Below are 20,434 nucleotides of genomic sequence, written 5' to 3' on the forward strand. Positions count from 1 at the left end.
GATTTACAATGTTGTGTTTCTGTAGTACAGCATAGTGATTCAGCTGTACATATATATATAATATATATATTCTTTTTAATATTCTTTTCTGTTATAGACTATTACAAGCTACTGACTATAGTTCCCTGTGCTATACAGTAGGACCTTGTCATTTATCTATTTTGTATATAGTAGTTTGTATCTGCTAATCCCAAACTCCTAATTTATCCCTCCCCACACCTTCCTCTTTGGTAACCGTAAGTTTGTTTTCTATGTCTGTGAGTCTGTTTCTGTTTCATAAATAAATTCATTTCTGTCATTTTCTTAGATTCCACATATAAGTGGTATCATTTGATATTTGTCTTTGTCTGACTTAACTTCACTTAGTATGATCATCTCTAGGTCCATCCATGTTGCTGCAAATGGCATTATTTCATTGTTATAGTTGGGTAGTATTCCACTGTATATACGACAACTTCTTCATCCAGTCATCTGTCTATGGACATTTAGGTGCTTCTGTGTCTTGGCTATTGTAAGTAGTGCTGCTATGAACACTGGGGTGTGATCATATGATTTTATCCCTTATTTTGTTATGTGGTGGACCACATTGATTGTTGTGTGGATATTGTATGAGCTTTGCATCCCTCGTATAAGTCCCACTTGATTGTGGCCTGTGATCCCTTTTGTATGTTGTTGAATTCAGTTTGCTGATATTTTGTTGTGGATTTTTGCACTTATGTTCATCAGGGATATTGGCCTGTAATTTTTCTTGTGTGTCCTTGCTGGTAATGCTGGGCTTTAAAATGAGTTTGGAACTGCAGTTGGCCCTCCATATTCATGATTTTGCATCCACGGATTCAGCCAACCACAGATTGATCAGCAGTTGCTTCAATCTGCAGATGCAGAAAGGAACTTGCAAATGTAGAGGGCTGTCTGTACCATGCCATTTTTTATAAGGGTCTTGAGATCTGTGGATTTTGGTATCTGCGTTGGGGGGGTCCTGGAACCAATCCTCTGAGGGTACCAAGGAACATCTGCATTCCTTCCTCTTCTACTTTTTGGAAGAGTTTGAGGAGGCTTGGTATTATTTTTTTTAATTAAAAAATTGTTTTTTATTTTATTATTTTCTATATATTTTACAATATCATATTTTTAAAATTGAAGTATAGTTGAGGTACAATATTGTATGTTATAGGTATATAATGTAGTGATTCACAAATTTTAAAGGTTATATTCCATTTATAGTTACTATAAAATATTGGCTATATTCCCAATGTTGTACATACATCCCTGTAGCTTCTTTTATACCTGATAGTTTGTACCTTTTAATCCTCCACCTCCATCTTGCCCCTCCCTCTTTCCTCTCCCCACTGGTAACCAGTAGTTCCTTCACTACATCTGTGAGCCTGTTTCTTTTCTGTTATATTCACTAGTTTGGTGTATTTTTTTAGATTCCACATGTAAGTGACGTCCTACAATATTTGTCTTTCTCTGTCTGACTTATTTCACTTAACATAATGCCCTCCAAGTCCATCCATGCTGCACACCAGAAACTAATACAACATTTTAAATTAACTGTACTTCAATTAAAAAGCAAATAACCAACCAACCCATTTAAAATATGGGCAGAAGAACTGAACAGACATTTTTCCAAAAGAGGAAATGCAGATGGCTAACAGGAACATGAAAAGCTGCTGAACATCACTAATATCAGGGAAATGCAAATCAAAATCACAATGAGATATCATCTCACACCTGTCAAATGGCCATCATCAAAAAGAACACAAATAATAACAAATGTTGGCAAGGATGTGGAAAAAAGGGAACCCTTGTACACTGTTGGTGGGAATGCAAATTGGTGCAGCCACAATGGAAAACAATATAGAGGTTTCTCAGAAACCTAAAAACAGAACCACCATATGGCCCAGCAATTCTACTCCTGGGCATATATCTGAGAAAGAAAAAATTAATTCACAGAGATACATACGCCCCACTATTAACAGCAACATTATTTATAATTGCCAAGATATGGAAACATCCTAAATGCACATCAATAGATGAATGGATAAAGAAGATGTAGCATATATATGCAATGAAACACAACTCATCCATAGAAAAGGATATTTTGCCAATTGTGGCCCTTCATTCACTTTTTTTTTTCACGTCAAAAACCAGAATTTTATAACTGGCATAAACATTTCCACTGCATCAAAAACAGCAAAATACCTAGAAATAAACCTGACCAAGGAGGTTACCTATACTCTGAAAACTGTAAAACATTGATGAAGGAAATTGAAGATGATACAAAGAAATGGAAAGAAATCTTGTGTTCTTGGATTGAAAGAATCAACATTATCAAAATGGCCATACTACCCAAAGCAATCCACAGATCCAATGCAACCACTGTCAGAATACTCATGCATTTTTCACAGAACTCTAACAAACAATTCCAAAATTTATATGGAACCATAAAAGACCCCAAACTGCCAAAGCAGTCTTTTGTAGGTCTCTTTTTTTTTTTTTTTTTCTCTTTCTCTTTCTTCTTTTTGTTCTCTTTTCTTATGGTTTGATGACTAGAGAAGTTCCTTTAACATTTATTGTAAAGCTGGTCTGGTGGTGCTGAATTCTTTTCGCTTTTGTTTATCTATGAAGCTTTTGATTTCTCCATCAAATCTGAACAAGAGCCTTGCTGGGTAGAGTATTCTTGGTTGTAAGATTTTGCCTTTCATCACTGTAAATATATTGTGTCACTCCCTTCTGTAAAGTTTCTGCTGAAAAATCAGCTGATAACCTTATGGGAGTTCCCTTGTATGCTGTTTGTTGCTTTTCTCTTGCCAATTTTAATATTTTCTCTTTAGCCTTAATTTTTCTCAATTTGATGACTATGTGCCCTGGTGTGTGCCTCTTTGGGTTGATCCTGTGTGATACTCTCTGCACTTCCTGGACTTGGGTGACTGTTTCCTTTCCCAAGTTGGGGAAGTTTTCAGTGATTATCTCTCCAAAAACTTTATCAGGTCTTTCTCTCTCTCTTTTCTTTCTGGGACCCCCATAATGCAAATATTAGCGTGCTTAATGTTGTCCCAGAGTTCTCTTAAACTATCCTCATTTCTTTTCATTCTTTTTTCTTTTTTCTGTTCTGCAGTAGTGATTTCCACTAATCTGTCTTCTAACTCACTGATCCATTCTTCTGCCTCATTTAGTCTATTCTTGGTTCCTTCTAGTGTGTTACTCATTTCAGTGATTTTATTCAACTCTGGGTATTTATATTTTCCAACTCTTTGCTAAGAACTTTGCTCTGTGCATCTATATTCCTCTTGAGTTCTCTGAACATCTTGGCCATCATTACTTTAAACTCTTTCTCATATAAATTGCCTATCTCCTCATCACTTACTACTTCTTCTGGGATTTTATCTTGTGCCTTGTCCTGGAAAATATCACTCTGCTGCCTCATATTATCTGTTTTTCTCTTTGAATTTTTAGGTAGGTTAGTACATTTCTCGAGCTTGGAGAAGTAGTCTTCTGAAGGAGATGTCCTGTGCATCCCAGCATCTCTTGTCACCCAAGGGCCAGAGTCCAGCTAGTCTCAGGGTAGAGTCTAGCCTGTGTTTGTGGATTCCTACCACAGGTTTTTGGACTATTGTTTTCTTATCTCTGGTATCTTCCCCCTGGTGGATGAGGATGGACTAGAGGCTTATGCAGGGATCCTGGCAGGAGGAGCCAGTGCCTGCCCGCTGCTGGGTGAAGCTTGGTCCTGGACCTCTGGTGGGTAGGGCTGTGTCTAGAGGCTTTTGTGGCTCAGGAGGTCTGCTGATAGGTGGGGCTGTGTTCCCACCCTGTATGTTTTCTGGCCTGGGGCTTCCCAGCACTTAAGCCTATAGGCTCTTGGGTGGGGCTGGGTCTTGGTGCTAATGATTCAATCAAGATGGTAGGCTTCAGGAAAGCTCATGTAGATGAACACCCCCGGAGTATCCACCACTAGCTTTTTTGTCCCCTGGGTGAGCAGTAGCCGTCCCCTATGTCCCCAGGAGACCCTCCAAAATCAGCAGGCAGGTCTGGCCTAGGTTCCTATTAAATCACTGTCTGTGCCCTTGGACCTGGTGCATGCGAGATTATGTGTATGATTCCCAAGAGAGTGAATTCTCTGTTTCCCCCAGTCCATTGGGGCTCCTGGAGCTAAGCCCCACTGGCCTTCAAATCCAGATGTCCTAGGGTCTCCTCCTCCCAATGCCAGAACTCTGGGCTGGGGAGCCTGACGTGGGGCTAAGGCTCTTACTCCTGTGGGAGGACCTCTGTGACTTAATTGTTCTTTAGCTTGTGGATCACCCACCCAGTGGGTATGGGCCTGATTATATCTCGAGCACACCCCTCCTACCTTCCCACTGTGGTTCTCTGTGTTTCCAGTTGAAGAAGATTTATTTTGCTAGGTGCCAGTCTCTTTCTCTCAATGGCTGTTCAGCAGTTGGCTCTGGTTTTGTTGTAGTTGCGAGGAGAGGCAAGCTCTAGTTTGTTCTTTTTCTAGTTTTTTAAGTTATAAAGTTAGGTTGTTTATTTGTAATCTTTTTTTTTTTTTAATATAAGTATTTATAGTTATAACTATCCCCCTTAGCACCTTTCACTGTGTCTCATAAGTTTTGGTATGTTGTAATTTCTCTTTTGTTCATATCTATGCATTTTCTAATTTCCCTTGTGATTTCTTCTTTGATTAATTGCCTGCTTAAAAGTGTATTTTTTGTTTCCACAGTATTGTAAATGTTCCAGTTTTCTTTGTAATTAAACTCTTAAGCTTTTCCTGTTCTAGTCAGAGAAGATATTTTGTATGATATCTGTCTTTTAAAACCTGTTGAGTCTTAATTTGTGGCCTAACTTACAGTCTTTTCCTGGAAAATGTCCCATGTGCACTTGAGAAAAATTATGTTAGTCTTGTTGCATGGAATGTTCTTTATATGTCTTTTAGATCTAGTTGGTTTATTGAATTGAGTTCACTGTTTCTTCTGTCAGGTTGTTCTGCTCATTATTGTGAGTGGGTTATTGAAGAGTTGTCTATTTTTCAACTTTTATTGTAGAGTTTTCTATTTCTCTTCAATTTTGTTAGTTTTTGCATCATATTTTGATGGCTTGTCATTAGGTGTATAAATGGTTGTATTGGTTATATCTTCTTGCTGTATTGAGCCTTTTATTAATATATAATGTCCTTCTTTGTCTCTTTTAACCTTTCTTGACTTAAAGTCTATTTTGTCATACTAGTATAGCCAATTCTGCTCTTCCGGTTATTATTCGCATGGCATATCTTTTTCCATCCTTTCACTTTCAACTTTGTGTCTTTGGATCTCAAGTGAGTCCCTTATAGATAGCATATAATTGGACCATATATTCTTATCCATTCTGCCAATCTGTCTTTTGATTAGTTTAAACCCTTTAACTTTTTTTATATGTATATTTTTTATTGAACTATAATCAGTTTACAATATGTCACTTTCTGGTGTATAGCACAATGCTTCAATCATACATAAATATACATATACTCATTTTCATATTCTTTTTCACCATAAGTTACTACAAGATACTGAATATAGTTTCCTGTGCTATACAGTATGAACTTGTTTATTGAGTCTATATTTATCAGTTAGTATCTGCAAATCTCAAACTCCCAGTTTATCCCCTCCCAACCTCCTCCCCCTGGTAACCACTAGTTTGTTCTCTATGTCTGAATCTGTTTCTGTTTTGCAAACAAGTTCACCTTTTTTTTTACATTCCACATATAAGTGATATCATATGGTATTTTTCTTCCTCTTTCTGGCTTACTTTACTTTGACAATCTCCAGGTCCATCCACGTTGCTGCAAATAGCATTATTTTATTATTTTTTATGGCTGACTAGTATTCCATTATATAAATATATCACAACTTCTTTATCCAGTCATCTGTCAGTGGACATTTAGGTTGTTTCCATGTCTTGGCTGTTGTAAATAGTGCTGCTATGAACACTGGGGTGCATGTATATTTTTGAGTTTAGGTTCCCTCTGGATATATGCCCAGGGGTAGGATTGCTGTGTCATATGGTAAGTCTATTTGTGGTCTTTTGAGGAATCTCCATACTGTTTTCCATAATGGCTGCACCAAATTACATTCCCACCAACAATGTAAGAGGGTTCCTTTTCCTCCACAGCCTCTCCAGCATTTATCGTTTGTGGACTACTGAATGATGGCCATTCTGACTGGTGTGAGGTGATACCTCATTGTAGTTTTGATTTGCATTTCGCTGATAATTAGCGATGTTGAGCATTTTTTCATGTGCCTATTGGCCATTTGTATGTCTTCACTGAAGAATTGCTTGTTTAGGTCTTTTGCCCATTTTTGGATTGGGTTTTTTTTTTATTATTATTAAGTTGTATGAACTGTTTATATATTCTGGAGATTAAGCCCTTGTCAGTGTCATCTTTTGCAAATATTTCTCCCATTCTGTAGGTTGTCTTTTTGTTTTGCTTATGGTTTCCTATGCTATGCAAAAGCTTATAAATTTAACTAGGTGCCATTTGTTTATTTTTGCTTTTATTTCTATTGCCTGAGTAGATTGGAGGGACTGACTTCGATCATTGTGCTGTTTGTTTCCTGTATGCCTGATAACTTTCTTGTCTCTCATTTCCTGCCCTCCTGTCTTCTTTTGTGTTCAGTTGATTTTTTTGTAGTGAAATGTTTAAGTTCCTTCTTAATTTTCTTTTGTGTATGTCCTGTAATTATTTTCTTTGTTACCATGAGAATTACATTTAACATCTTAGTTATTATGTATTAATTTGAATTTGTAGCAGCTTAACGTTAATAACATACACAAACTCTGCTCCTTCACAGCTCTATTCCACCTCTTTTGATTGTTGATGTTGCAGAATTACATCTTTATAACTGTGTACCCCAAAACATAAACCAGTAATTCTTTTAAAGATATTAGTCTCCTAAATTGTGTAGAAGAGAAGATTTGGAGTTACAAACCGAAGTTACAATAATACGAGCTATTACCTTAATAATTGTTTTTTTTTTCTTTACGTGTATTAGTCTCCTAAATCATACAGAGAACAAAAAAGTACAGTTACAAACCATTGTTACAATAATACCAGCTTTATAATCGCCTACGTATTTACCCGTATTGAGATCTTTGTTTCTTCAAATGGCTTCGAGCTACTGACTAGTGTGCTTTCTTTTCACCTTGCAGGACTCCCTTGAGCCTTGCTTACAGGGCAGGTCTAGTGGTCATAAACTCCCTCAGCTTTTGTTTATCTGGGAATGTCTTGATTTCTCTCTCACTTTTGAAGGACAGTTTTGCCAGATTTAGGATTGTTCATTGACAGTTTTTTTCTTTGAGCACTTTGAATATATCTGTCTTTTTTATGGCCTCCAAGGTTTCTGATAAGAAATACGCAGATAATGTTATTAAGGATCCCATGTATAGAATGATTTGCTTTGTTGCTGCCTTCAAGATTTGCTCTTTGTCTTTTGAAAGTCTCAGTGTGAGTCTCTCTGAATTCATTTTACTTTGAGTTGGTTGAGCTTCTTGGATGTTTATTTTTGTCTTCAAGTTTGGGAAATTTTTAATCATTATTTTTTCAAATATTCTCTCTGCCCTTTTTTCTCTCTCTTCTTCTAGAATTCCCACAGTATGTTTGTCCTTCTGATAGTGTCCCATGGATCTCTTAGGTTCTGTTCCCTTTTCTTCAACTTTTTTTCTTTTGTCCCTTAGCCTCAATGAATTCCATTGTCCTGTCTTCAAGCTTACTAACTCTTCTGTCTGCTCTATTCTGCCTTTGAATCCCTCTAGTAAATATTTAATTTTGGTTATCGTACTTTTCTGCTCCACAATTTTTTTTTTTTGGTTTGTTTTTAGGTTTCTCTCTCTCTCTCTCTTAATTGAGGTATAGTGGATTTACAGTGTTGTGTTAGGTTCTGCTGTACATCAAAGTGATTCATATATATATATATTTCATATTCTTTTCATTATAGGTTATTATAGGATATTGAATATAGTTCCCTGTGCTATACAGTAGGACCTTGCTGTTTATCTATTTTATATATAGTAGTTTATATTTTATAATCCCAAACTCCTAATTTATCCCTCCCCCACCCCCACCAGGTTTTCTCTTTTATTGATATTTCCATTTTGTTCACACATCATTTTCTTAACTTTCTCCATATTTTCCTTTAGTTCTTAGATTATCTTTAAGACCATTCTTCTAAAGTCTTTGTTTAAAGTCTTTGTCTAATAACATCTGCTAGTGAGTCTTTTTCAGCAGGAGATTTTGTTGAATTACTGTTTTCTTCTGAATGGGCCAGACTTTCCTGTTTCTTTGTCTTCTGATTGTGGAGCCGTGGACATTTGAATTTAATAATATGGTAACATTGGAAATCAGATTCTCCTCCTTCCCCTGGGTTTGCTGTTTATTATAGTTTTGTTTTTTATTGTTGTAGGCTGTCTCTGTGCTGAGGGTCAGCCTAAAGTATAAACTTAATACCTTCTTGTATCTTTTCTGAGCCTTTCCTTTGGCATGTGCAGTCACTTTCTAATTTTTTTCCATATATGCTGTTGTTTTTGAATGTTCTGGTTTCTAATGTTTGGCTCCCCAAAGGGGAAAAGCGAAAAATGAAGTGGGGAAGTAGGGGTGGGGAGGGCACTGGCCCTTTAAATCCTCTGGAAGTCACTTTAACTTGAGGTGGAGGGATTTACTGCAGTGGAGATACGTGCAGCAACAATGACTGTGGGCTTCTTTGTCTGTACCTGTGTGATCAGAAGCAGCAATCGGAGCAGATTCCCCAATATTTGGGGGATAGAGTCCTTTTTACCCACCCCAGCTCCTGCAAAATGCATGTAAGCTGCTCGAGGAAAATGTACGCAGCTGCCTGCCACGCTGGGTGTGGGGTAGGGGTAGCTGCTGCTGTGCTAAGAGCAGAAACTGACCGCAGTTTATGGGAAGCCTCCCCCTGGAGGTTGCAAGCCTTCAGCCAACTCCGAAGTTCCGAAAATAGTTAGGTCGGACAGAGTCTGCCCTCCAGTGCAGGTATTGCCTAGGTGGGGAGACAGCTTCCTGTCTCTGCCGTCTTCCCAGAATCCTTTTTTACTTTAGAGAAGTTTTAGGTTTACAACACAATTGAGAGGAGGATAGAGAGACATCCCATATCCTCTGTCCCCACTCCTGCATGGCCTCCCCCATGATCAATATCACTCACCAGAATGGTTTTTTTTTTTTTAAACAAGGGTGAACCTACATCGACACATCATAATCACCCAAAGTCCCTAGTTAACATGGTCACTCTTTTTAGTATACATTCTGCTGGTTTGGAAAAATGTATAGTGGTATGTATCCATCATTATGGTATCATATAGAGTATTTTCACTGTCCTCAAAGTCCTCTGCTCTACCTATTCATCCTCTTCCAATTCTTGGCCACCTTTTTACTGTTTTCATAGTTTTGCCTTTTCCAGAATGTCATGTGGTTGGAGTCATTCAGTATGTAGCCTTTTCAGATTGGCTTCTTTCACTTAGTAATATGCATTTAAGATTCCTCTGTGTCTTCCTGGCTCGATAGTACGCTTTTTTTTGGCACTGAATAATATTCCATTGTCTGGAGGTACCAGTTTCTTAGTCCATCCATCTACTAAATGACATCTTGGTTGCTTCCAGGTTTTGGCAGTTTTGATTAAAGCTGTCAAACATCCACATGCAGGTTTTTGTGTGGACAAAATGTCTCAGCTCTTTGGTTAAATACCAAGGAATGTGATTGCTGAATCTGACAGCAAGAGCAGGTTTAGTTGTATAAGAAGCAGCCAAACTGTCTTCCAAAGTGGCTGTACCATCTTGCATCCCCACCAGCGATGAATGAGAGTTCCTGTTGCTCCACATCCTCACTAGCGTTTGGTGTTGTCAGTGTTCTGGATTTCGGCTTAATAGGTGTGTAGTAGTATCTCCTTGTTATTTTAGTTTGCACTTCCCTGATGGACATGATGTTGAGCATCCTTTCATGTGTGTATTTACCATCTGTTTATCTTCTTTGGTGAGGTGTCTGTTAAGACGTTTAGCCCATTTTTTAATCCGGTTGTTTGTTTTCTTATTATTGGTTTTTTTTAATATTAATAGATTTTATTTTTTAGAGCAGTTTCAGGTTCGCAGCAGAATTGAGCAGAAAGTACAGAGAGTTCACACATAGCCCTCTCCACCCACACACATATACTCCCCTACCCTCAACATCCCTCATCAGTGTGGCATATTTGGTACAATGGATGAACCAATATGGGCACATTATTATCAACCAAAGTCCATAGTTTACATTAGGGTTCACTCTTGATGTTGTACATTCTGTGGGTTTTGACAAATGCATAATGACATGTAGCCACCACTGTAGTATCATACAGAATAATTTCATTGCCCTAAAAATCCCTTGTGCTCCATCTATTCATTCCTGCCTCCATTCCTCTCCCCAAACCCCTGGAAACCATGATCTTTTTATTGTTTCTGTAGCTTTGGCTTTTCTAAGATGTCATTTGGTTGGAATCATCATACAGTTTGTAAACCTTTTCAGACTGGCTTCTTTCATTTAGTAATATGTCTTTTAAGTGTCTTTCATGGCTTGATAGATTCTTTTTTTTTTTTTTTTACTGCACATATATTGTTTCAATTTACATATGTGTACTGTTGATTGTTTCTAAGAACGTTTAGAGCTTTGGCTTTTTAAACTTACTTAAATAGTTATCAAAGGAATAACGCCAACCACAAAATAAGAATTAATTCAAAAGGATATATACACTCTGCTATTAACATCAACATTATTTACAATTGCCAAGATATGGAAGCATCCTAAGTGCACATCAATAGTTGAATAGATAAAGAGATATAGCATACATATATAATGGAACACAACTCACTTATAAGAAAGAAGGATATTTTGCCAATTGTGGCCCTTCATTCACTTTTTTTTTCACTTCAAATCCAGAATTTTATAATCGGCATATACATTTCCATTGCATCAAATCAAAAACAACAAAATACCTAGAAATAAACTTAACCAAGGAGGTTAACTATACTCTGAAAACTGAAATGACACAAAGAAATGGAAAGATTTCTTGTGCTGTTGGATTGGAAGAACCAACACTATCAAAATGGCCACACTACCCAAAGCAATCCACGGATCCAGAGCAACCCCTATCAAAATACTCAGGACATTCCTCACAGAACTCTAACAAATTATTCCAAAATTTATAAGGAACCACAGAAGACCCCGAACAGCCAAAGCAGTCTTTTGTGGGTCTCTTTTTTTTTTTCTCTTTTTGTTCTCTTTTCTTACGGTTTGATGACTAGAGAAGGTCTTTTAACATTTGTTGTGAAGCTGGTTTTTGTGGTGCTGAAGTCTTTTAGCTGTTGTTTATCTGTGAAGATTTTGATTTTTCCATCAAATCTGAACAAGAGCCTTGCTGGGTAGAGTATTCTTGGTTGTTTAAGTTTTCCCCTTTCTTCGCTTTAAGTATGTCGTGCCACTCCCTTCTGGCCTGTAGAGTTTCTGCTGAAAAATCAGCTGATAACCTTATGGGAGTTCCCTTGTATGTTATTTGTTGCTTTTCTCTTGCCAGTTTTAATATTTTCTCCTTAGTCTTAATTTTTGTCAGTTTGATGACTATGTGCCCTGGTGTGTTCCTCTTTGGGTTGATCCTGTGTCATACTCTCTGCACTTCCTGGACTTGGGTGACTGTTTCCTTTCTCAAGTTGGGGAAGTTTTCGGTGATTATCTCTCCAAAAATTTTATCAGTTCTTTCTCTTTTCTTACTGGGACCCCTGTAATGCAAATATTAGTGTGCTTAATGTTGTCCCAGAGTTCTCTTAAACTATCCTCATTTCTTTTCATTCTTTTTTCTATTCTACAGTAGTGATTTCCACTAATCTGTCTTCTAACTCACTGATCCGTTCTTCTGCCTCATTTAGTCTATTCTTGGTTCCTTCTAGTGTGTTATTCATTTCAGTGATTTTATTCAACTCTGGGTATTTATATTTTCCAACTCTTTGCTAAGAACTTTGCTCTGTGCATCTATATTCCTCTTGAGTTCTCTGAACATCTTGGTCATCATTACTTTAAACTCTCTCATATAAATTGCCTATCTCCTCATCACTTACTACTTCTTCTGGGATTTGATCTGGTGCCTTGTCCTGGTAGATATTCCTTTGCTGCCTCATATCGTCTCTTTTTCTATGTGTTTGTGGATTCGTTCCACAGGCTTTGGGATTGTTGTTTTCTTATTTCTGGTAACTGCCCCTGGTGGATGAGAGTGGACTAGAGGCTTATACAGGGATCCTGGCAGGAGGAGCCAGTGCCTGTCCACTGCTGGGTAAAGCCTGGTCCGGGACCTCTGGTGGGTAGGGCTGTGTCTAGAGGCCTTTGTGGCTTAGGAAGTCTGCTGATGTGTGGGGCTGTGTTCCCACCCTGTGTGTTGTTTGGCTTGAGGCTTCCCTACAGGCTGTTGGGTGGGGGTAGGTTTGGGTGCTAATGATCCAATCAAGGTGTCAGCCTCCAGGAAAGCTCATGTAGATGAACACTCCCAGAATGTCCACCACCAGCTTTTATGTCCCCTGGGTGAGTTGCAGCCATTCCCCACATCCCCAGGAGACCCTCCAAAACCAGCAGTCAGATTTGGCCCAGGTTCCTATGAAGTCACTGCCTCTGCCTTTGGACCTGGTGCACACGAGTTTCCGTGTACACTTCCAAAGTGAAGGGAGTCTCCGTTTCCCCTGTCCCATGGGGCTTCCGGAGCTAAGCCCTGCTGGCCTTCAAAACCAGATGTCTGGGGTCTCCTTCCCCTCCCAATGCCGGAACCTGAGCTGGGGAGCCTGACGTGAGGCTTAGAGCTCTCACTTCTGTGGGAGGGCCTCTGCAACTTAAGTATTCAGCTTGCGGGTCGCCCACCCGGGGGGTTATGGGGCCCAATTATATCACGAGAACGGCCCTCCTACTGTCCTGCTGTGGTTCCCTCTTTATGTTTCCAGTTGCAAAAGATCTTTTTTTGCTAGATTCCAGTCTTTTTTTCGATGGTTGTTTAGCATTCAGTTGTGGTTTCGTTGTAGACGTAGATGTGAGGAGAGGTGAGCTCGTGGTCCTACCACTTGGCTATCTTGACCGGAAATCCTGTTTTCTTATTGTTGAGTTTTAAGAGGTCTTTGTGTATTTTCAGTAACAGTCCTTTAACAGATGTGTTTTTTGACAAATATTTTCTCTCAGTCTCTGGTTTATCTCTAGTTCTCTTGATACTGTCATTCACGGAGCAGAAGTTTTTAATTTTAAGGAAATCCAGCTAATCAGTTACTTCTCTCATGGATTGTGTCTTTGCTGTTGTATCTGAAAAGCCATGACCATGCTCAGCGTCACTGGGTGTTTTTCCTGTGATCTTCTAGGAGTTTTATAGTTTTGCATTTTACATTTAGGTCTATGATCCATTTTGAGTTAATTTTTGTGATGAGTGTTAAGTTTGTGTCCAGATTGACTGTTTTGGATGTGGACTTGTCCTTGTTCCAGCCCTGTCTATTGATGAGACTATCTTTGCTCTATCATGTTGCTCTGTTGTCAAAGATCAGTTGACTATATTTATGGGGGTCTGTTTCTGGCCACTTTTTTCTTGTCCCATTGATCTGATCAGCTGTTCCTTAACCAATACCACACTTAGACATCTTTTTTAAAAAGTCACAGTGAACATAACTTTGCTTTTGGCTACTGTAGGACCTCCAGGCAGTTTCTTCTCTCAGCTTTGGTTCCAGGAGGAGGAGGTAGCAGCTGCTCTCTTGCACATCCTAACGTGCTGCTGCTGTGCTTCTCAAACTGCCTGGGGAAGGACTAGTTCGGTTTGTTCTTCTGACTTCCAGTCTGGTGCAGACTTTTTTTGTAGCACATGATAAAATGACTTACCAGGGAAGTGATCATGAGCTTGTATGGTCATAGTAATGTCTTATCACTGTGTATGCTTCTAAATGCTCAGTTTCTGAACTTGCTTTGTCGTAGACTGCTAAGTGGAGCACACTTTAGTTACACTGCCGTGCTCGATGGGCTCAGGTTGGAGAGATTCCTGAGCTGTCTGCCCAGAGCTTCTTGCAAGAGAGCAGGAGCTAAGCTGAGGGCTGGGAATTGGCTTGTTCCAGGAATGCAGTTGTCAGGAGGGGCTCTTGCCTGTCTCCCATAGGTCAGACCGTGTCACAAGCCAGTCTGTCCCCACAGTGTCCTCTTTTTCAAGCATATTCCTCACATTGACCCCTGACTCCCTCATTTGAAGGCAGAGGGAACAATTCAGTGACAGGGGCTCTGAGAAAAGGCTGTAAGAGTGGAGTTGGAAGGTCACGGTTGGAGCAGAGCCTGCTGCTCTGAAAGGGTCTAAACGCCATTTCCCTGGGAAGCAGGGAGAAGGTTGTGAGTGGCTGGTGATACTGGCGTGGACTCTGGAGCATGTCAGAGTTCCAGCTTTAGAACCCTGGGACCATAACACCTTAGGACACTCATATCTTCGAATCTTGAAGTCATGGGCTGTCAGAACTGGAAGGGACTGCAGGGGTCACCTCTTTGTCCAAGCTGAGTTCTTCACCTGTTCCTCCTCTCTGGCCCCGACCTGAGCTACAAGTGTCTGTCCTGCTGTAGCCTGGAGGCCCTGGGTTGCCGTGGTGTGGGCGAGTAGAAGCTCCTTGGGTGCCCTTGGCTTACTCTGGGTGCTCCTGCTCTGTTTTGAAGCTTCAGACATTGTGTGCTCCGTTTGACTGAGAACAACTCGCAGCCCTTGATGACCAAACTGCAGTGGCTCTTCGCCTTCCTGGAGCACAGCCAGGTGAGCGCAGGGGGAGTGGAGGCGTGCTGGAGAGGCGGCCCCGGTCTGACACCTCCCCTTCCCTAGGACTTGCCTGCACTGGGCTGTGAGCCCCCTCTTCCTCATGCAAGCCTTTGGGCCCCAGTTCGCGCTGGCAGGGATTCATGGCAGAAGCCCATGGGGTCGATTCAGCCCCCTTACCGGGCAGGAGAGGGTGCCTTCTTGAGCCCCTTGGTACTGTTCTGCTCCCATGTCTCCCATCATTGATTCAGTCTGTTGCATAAGGTGTGGCTTTGTGTGTCTGCTGTCACTTTTGAGCACTTACATGGCTGGGCACCCTGAGGGCTGTGTTTGTTTTTTTCACTGTCACTGCCCTTGTGGAACCTAAAGCCCTTGGCCAGGCCTCGTGCCCGGCCCTGTGCGGGAGCACAGAGGTGAGTCAGCTACAGCCCAGCCTTCGTGGAGCTCATGGTCTGGTGGGGAAGGTGGACCTGCAGAGAGCAACTGTGGTGCCTGAGCAGACGGACATGCGCCTGTCATGTCGTGCAAGGCGGGGAGAGGTTGATGATGATATGGGGGAGGGGGCCATTGGGAAGACCTCATAGGACAGGTGACACTGCTTTTGGGACTTGGACTCTAGCTAAACCTTTGATGGGGGAGAAAGCTGTTTCAGGCAGAGGGAATGGCAACTAATAAGGGCCTGGAGAGAAATATGAAGTGTGTCGGGGAAGAGCAGATTCCTGGAGGATTGTTCACCTCCATGAACCCAGTGCCTTGCTCACAGGCTGCATGGACTTGGTGGGAATGGGCCAAGGACAACTCGGAAGGGGAAGGGGGAGGATTTAATGAGGAGGCTGGGAGTTCAGGGCAGAGAGTCCCTAGGGGGGACCCTCAGGCCTAGCGCACTGTGGAGCTGGTTGGTGAGTGGCCACCTACTCCTGACCTTGCCTTTCTCCCACCTTGGTCCTAGCGGCCTGCCATTTCTCCAGAGAACTTCCTGTCTGCATCCTGGACACCCTGGTTCAGCCCTGGAACCCAGCAGGACTGCTCAGAGTACCTGAAGTACCTGCTGGATCGGTAAGGGAGGCCAGACCCGGCTCTGCATGGGGGCTCTGGCCTGAAGAGTGTGCTTGTGGGAAAGCCCTGTCCCCCTGGGCTGCGTTGTCTCTTCCTGGAAACGGGGGTGCTGCACAGTACTGCACCTGCCAAAGGCTTGGAGAAGATGGGTGCCATGAGTGTGGGGGTGAGTGTGCAGGAGGTTTTGGAGATGCTGATGTGAAGTGTGACCTGGGAGGGGTAAGTGTGGGTATACACACTGTGCTATGCTTGCCTGAGTGTGCTCGTGTGTGTGTTTTCATTACTGCTTTGGGAGTACATGCACATAGATATGGCACATCTTTTTGAGGTAGGTTTGTGTGCCTTTTGCCAGTTGGTATGTGGTCTGTGCTCCTGGCATGTGAGTGCACGTGCATGGATGTCACCTTACACAAGTGGGTGTATGTTCCCCATGCCTTCTCCTGTGTGTGTGTAAACTTGTGGCCAGATGGGTAAGGTAGGTGGCCTGGGTCAGGCCAGGGAACTGGAAACGGACCTGTACAGATGGCTCTTTGTTCCTTCCTCCAGGCTGCACGAAGAGGAGAAGACCGGGACAAGGATCTGCCAAAAGCTCAAGCAGTCCAGCTCTCCCTCCCCACCTGAGGACCCCCCTGGCCCGAGTTCAACCTCTGTGGAGAAGATGTTTGGGGGCAAGATTGTGACTCGGATTCGTTGTCTCCGCTGCCTCAACGTCTCCTCCAGGGAGGAGGCATTCACGGACCTCTCTCTCGCCTTTCCCCCGCCCGACCGCTGCCGCCGACGCCGCGTGGGCTCAGTGATGCTCCCTGCAGAGGACATCGGCGCCCGGGACCTCCCTCCGCCATCCCGAGCCCAGGTGCCAAGTAGGACGGGTCCTCAGAGGCAGAGGAAACACTGCATCACAGGGGACGTCCCCCCCGCCGTCCTGGACATTGAAAGCCTGGGCCCCCAGGGGCCCGGGGGACAGAGCAATCTGGAGGAGAAGGTGGAGAGGGAGGAGGAGGCGGAGGAGGAAGAAAGGACCAGGGAGGAAGAGGAAGAGAAGGAAAAGGGGGACGAGAAAGTGGAGGAAGAGAAGAAGGAAATGGAGAAGGAGACGGAGGCAGAGGGGAAGGACACAGGGGTGGAGAGGAAGGAGCTGGAGGCGGAGGGGAAGGAGCAGGAGGCGGACGCCGAGGGGAAAGAGAAGGAGGCGGAAGCGGAGGCCGAGGGGAAAGAGAAGGAGGCGGAAGCGGAGGCCGAGGGGAAGGAGAAGGAGGCGGAAGCGGAGGCCGAGAAGAAGGAAGCAGGCAACCCCGGCCCAGGGACCCGCAAGGATGCCACTGCCCCCGCTAGCGAGGGCTCCCGCTCCGTCCTGGACCTGGTCAACTACTTCCTGTCCCCTGAGAGGCTGACGGCAGAGAACCGCTACCACTGCGAGTCGTGCGCCTCGCTGCAGGACGCGGAGAAGGTGGTGGAGCTGAGCCAGGGGCCACGCTACCTCATCCTCACGCTGCTGCGCTTCTCCTTCGACCTGCGCACCATGCGGCGCCGCAAGATCCTGGACGACGTGTCCATCCCGCTGCTGCTGCGCCTGCCGCTGGCCGGGGGCCGGGGCCAGGCCTACGACCTCTGCAGCGTCGTGGTGCACTCCGGCGTGTCCTCAGAGAGCGGCCACTACTACTGCTACGCCCGTGAGGGCACCGCCCGCCAGACCCTGAGCCTGGGAGCCGCCGACAGGCCCGAGCCCGACAACCAGTGGTACCTGTTCAACGATACGCGGGTGTCCTTCTCCTCTTTTGAGTCTGTCAGCAACGTCACCTCCTTCTTCCCCAAGGACACGGCGTATGTGCTCTTCTACCGGCAGCGGCCCGGGGAGGGGTCTGAGGAGGGGCCTGAGGCTGAACCTGGCTCCCCCCGCACCCGGGCAGAGCCAACCCTCCACAAAGACTTGATGGAAGCCATTTCTAAAGACAACATCCTTTACCTGCAGGTGAGCAGACCGGCTGGGACCTTCCATCGGATCACTGGGCGGAGGGGCTCCCCAGCACACCCACCTGCCCAGACAAGTTACTGCTCCTCTCTGAGTCTCTTTCTTTTTCCTTTGATCCATTTATCTATCACTTAGTTCTGGGAGAAGTGGGTGGGCCAGATAAAGGGTAACCCCGTGTTTTAGAGGAACAGACAGTAGGAGTGATCAGTTCTTTATTAAGTTGTCGTTAAGTGTGCTGGAGAAGTGGCGGTGCTCTGTGAGTGAGGCCTCGCTCAATGTGAGTGGGTGGAGAGGATCTTGGGGCACTGTCCTACCCAGTGACCTTCTCACTGTGCCTTTGACTCTTTAGAGTCAAGGGTGGTATGAAAATACTTAGCAAGTGAAACAATAGGGCCCTGACCAACTTGAAGGGTGCTGTCCCCAACAGCTGGTGTAGTCACAGGACCCGTGGGCAGCACTGCCTGAGTCAGCAGTTTCTATGGGGAAGGTGGACCTGGGTGGGGACATTGGGGCTGCTTTTACATTTCTGCCCAGGTAGGGCAGGGGCTGGTGGTAAGGAGTCTCCATGGCCCACCTCTGTTCAGTAGGAAGAAGAGCTCTCTAGCTGGCAGTCTGTTCCTTGTGCTTTGAGAGGCAGTGAGCTGGACATTAGAGTCAGGAAGCCTGCAGAGAGGTCCCAGTTGGTGGGCTCTGGACCTCCTGCGTCCTGGTGCCACATCAGGCCCTTGTCAGCCAGTCTAGTATAAATGAGTTTTTATTAGGGAGAGGAGAAAGAATGATTTTGAAACCTAGATACAGGCTAGATATGGGTCCATTCCACTTGTCCTCCCACTGGGCTGGAGGGCCTCCAGGGCCAAAGCTGTGGCTCCTCTGTGCCTGGCCGTGGGGACCCCAGGAGACTCTTTGAAGTACTGTGTAGGGTGGCATTTGGAGAGTGAAGGGAGGACTCTGGCTTCACAGCCTTAATTTTAAGCTTCCTGCCCCATCTTTGTTTCCAGGAGCAGGAGAAGGAGGCACGGAGCAGGGCCGCCTACATCTCTGCACTCCCTGCATCTCCGCACTGGAGGAGGGGCTTTGACGATGACAAGGATGAGGATGAAGGCCCTCCCGGGGGCTGCAGCCCTGCAGGTGGCACTGGTGGCGACTTCCACAGACTGGTCTTCTAACATGAACCCTCCTCCCCCAGCCTGCTCGCACTTGTGGCCTCACAGCCAACCTTGGGTGGCGGGGGTGTCCTGAACCCCTTCCTTCTGGGAGCAGGGTGGGGGCCCAGGACCTGGGCCGGAGTGCTCTGCCAGGCGGGGTCTGAAGGAGGCTGTGGAGGCCGGTCCAGTCCTGAAGGTAGACCTGTCCAAGGACAAGAAAGGTGGTGAGGGGGCTTCTGGGACACCGGCCTCAGCCTGAAGGGCACTCGGAGACTCAGATACAGAGGTGAGACCCAAACCCCTTAAACTGGGCCTTAGGTCCTGACACTGGGATCAGCCCCATGAAGAGTGACACCCAGGTGTCCTGGTCAGCTTGAAGCAGCTTAGATGGACACTCTGTGGGCCTGTTCCCTGCAGGCCCCCCGACAGGGCCGAGCTTCACAGCTCTAGTGTCTCGCCATCAAGTAGCACTTCCCTTCCAGCTCCTTTCAGACAATCTTGTTTCTCTGTCGTACAAAAAGCAGAGCAGGACCCAAGCCCTGGCACAAAGAAGGGGGCTGCGTGTCACCACCTCTGGCCACCGCCTTGTTTCTCTGAGGGGGTTTGAGGCAATGCTCATGGGTGGCCACACTGTACTTTTTTGAGGAGCGTAGGTGGGAAGCAGCTGGCACAGGATCAGAGACTCCCCCCCCCCCCCCCCGACACCCAAGCAGCAATGCGGAGAGGGGAGACGGCCTCTTAACCCCTCTCCCGCCTCAGTGCCTGAGATGCCACCATTCGCATCCCCATTCTGGTTAGGAGAGAGAGTCCTTATTTTACTGCAAGCGTGTTTGTGTTTCTCACGATGACGCCTGTCCCGAGGGAAGCTGGCTGGCTCAGCACCTCAGCAGGTGGTCATTAGTGGGGCGGGCTGGTGAGTGAAGTTGACCTCCTTGTGCCCTCACACTGCTGTACCCCTTCTAAATGGAGAGAGGGGACCCAGGGTCTCAGACAGGAATAAAAACAGGTTCTCTGAAGCCTTTAAAGCTGTCGTTCTTCCTGCCTTAGTGGCTGTGATGTCAGCTCTACGTCGGTTCCTTGCTCTCTCTGGGGAGTAAGGAGGGGATACCCCTGCACTGTTGACGTGTGCGCTGCACCGGGGAGGTAAGAGCACCCTGCACTGAAGTGGTGTGTAAATCAAAGGTGAAGCCTGGTGGTGGGGACATGCCCAGATGCAGGCCCTGGCAGAGGGAGGAAAGAATGCTCACGATCCTGGGAAGCAGGAGGGCGGCGGGGGTACGGCTGTGTTAAGGGACTCACCTGTCGGGTGGGGCTGGAGCCCCTTCTCACCCCAGGAATGCTGGGCCACCCAGAAACAGCTGTAGCCCTGTGGGAGGTACCACATTTCTCCTTCCTCCTCCCTGAGAACCTAGAGGGGGTTCGGGGGTGGGCTCAGGAAAGCAGGAGGCAGCCCCCAGGTT

General features: G+C 44.8%; 1 protein-coding gene across 1 annotated transcript in view; it reads left to right on the top strand.

Moving 5' to 3' along the window:
* The window catches only part of USP35 (ubiquitin specific peptidase 35), a 44,449-nt gene extending 24,450 nt beyond the window's left edge, over positions 1–19,999 (top strand). Inside the window, exons 8-11 of the mRNA XM_064492750.1 lie at positions 14,711–14,804; positions 15,754–15,860; positions 16,407–17,829; positions 18,828–19,999. Coding sequence (XP_064348820.1) covers positions 14,711–14,804; positions 15,754–15,860; positions 16,407–17,829; positions 18,828–18,995 — 1,792 coding nt within the window. The 3' untranslated portion in view covers positions 18,996–19,999. The remainder of the gene's footprint in view (positions 1–14,710; positions 14,805–15,753; positions 15,861–16,406; positions 17,830–18,827) is intronic.
* Positions 20,000–20,434: the final 435 nt, after the last annotated feature.

The sequence above is a fragment of the Camelus dromedarius genome, chromosome 12, assembly GCF_036321535.1.
Source record: "Camelus dromedarius isolate mCamDro1 chromosome 12, mCamDro1.pat, whole genome shotgun sequence".
NCBI classification, from domain to species: domain Eukaryota; kingdom Metazoa; phylum Chordata; class Mammalia; order Artiodactyla; family Camelidae; genus Camelus; species Camelus dromedarius.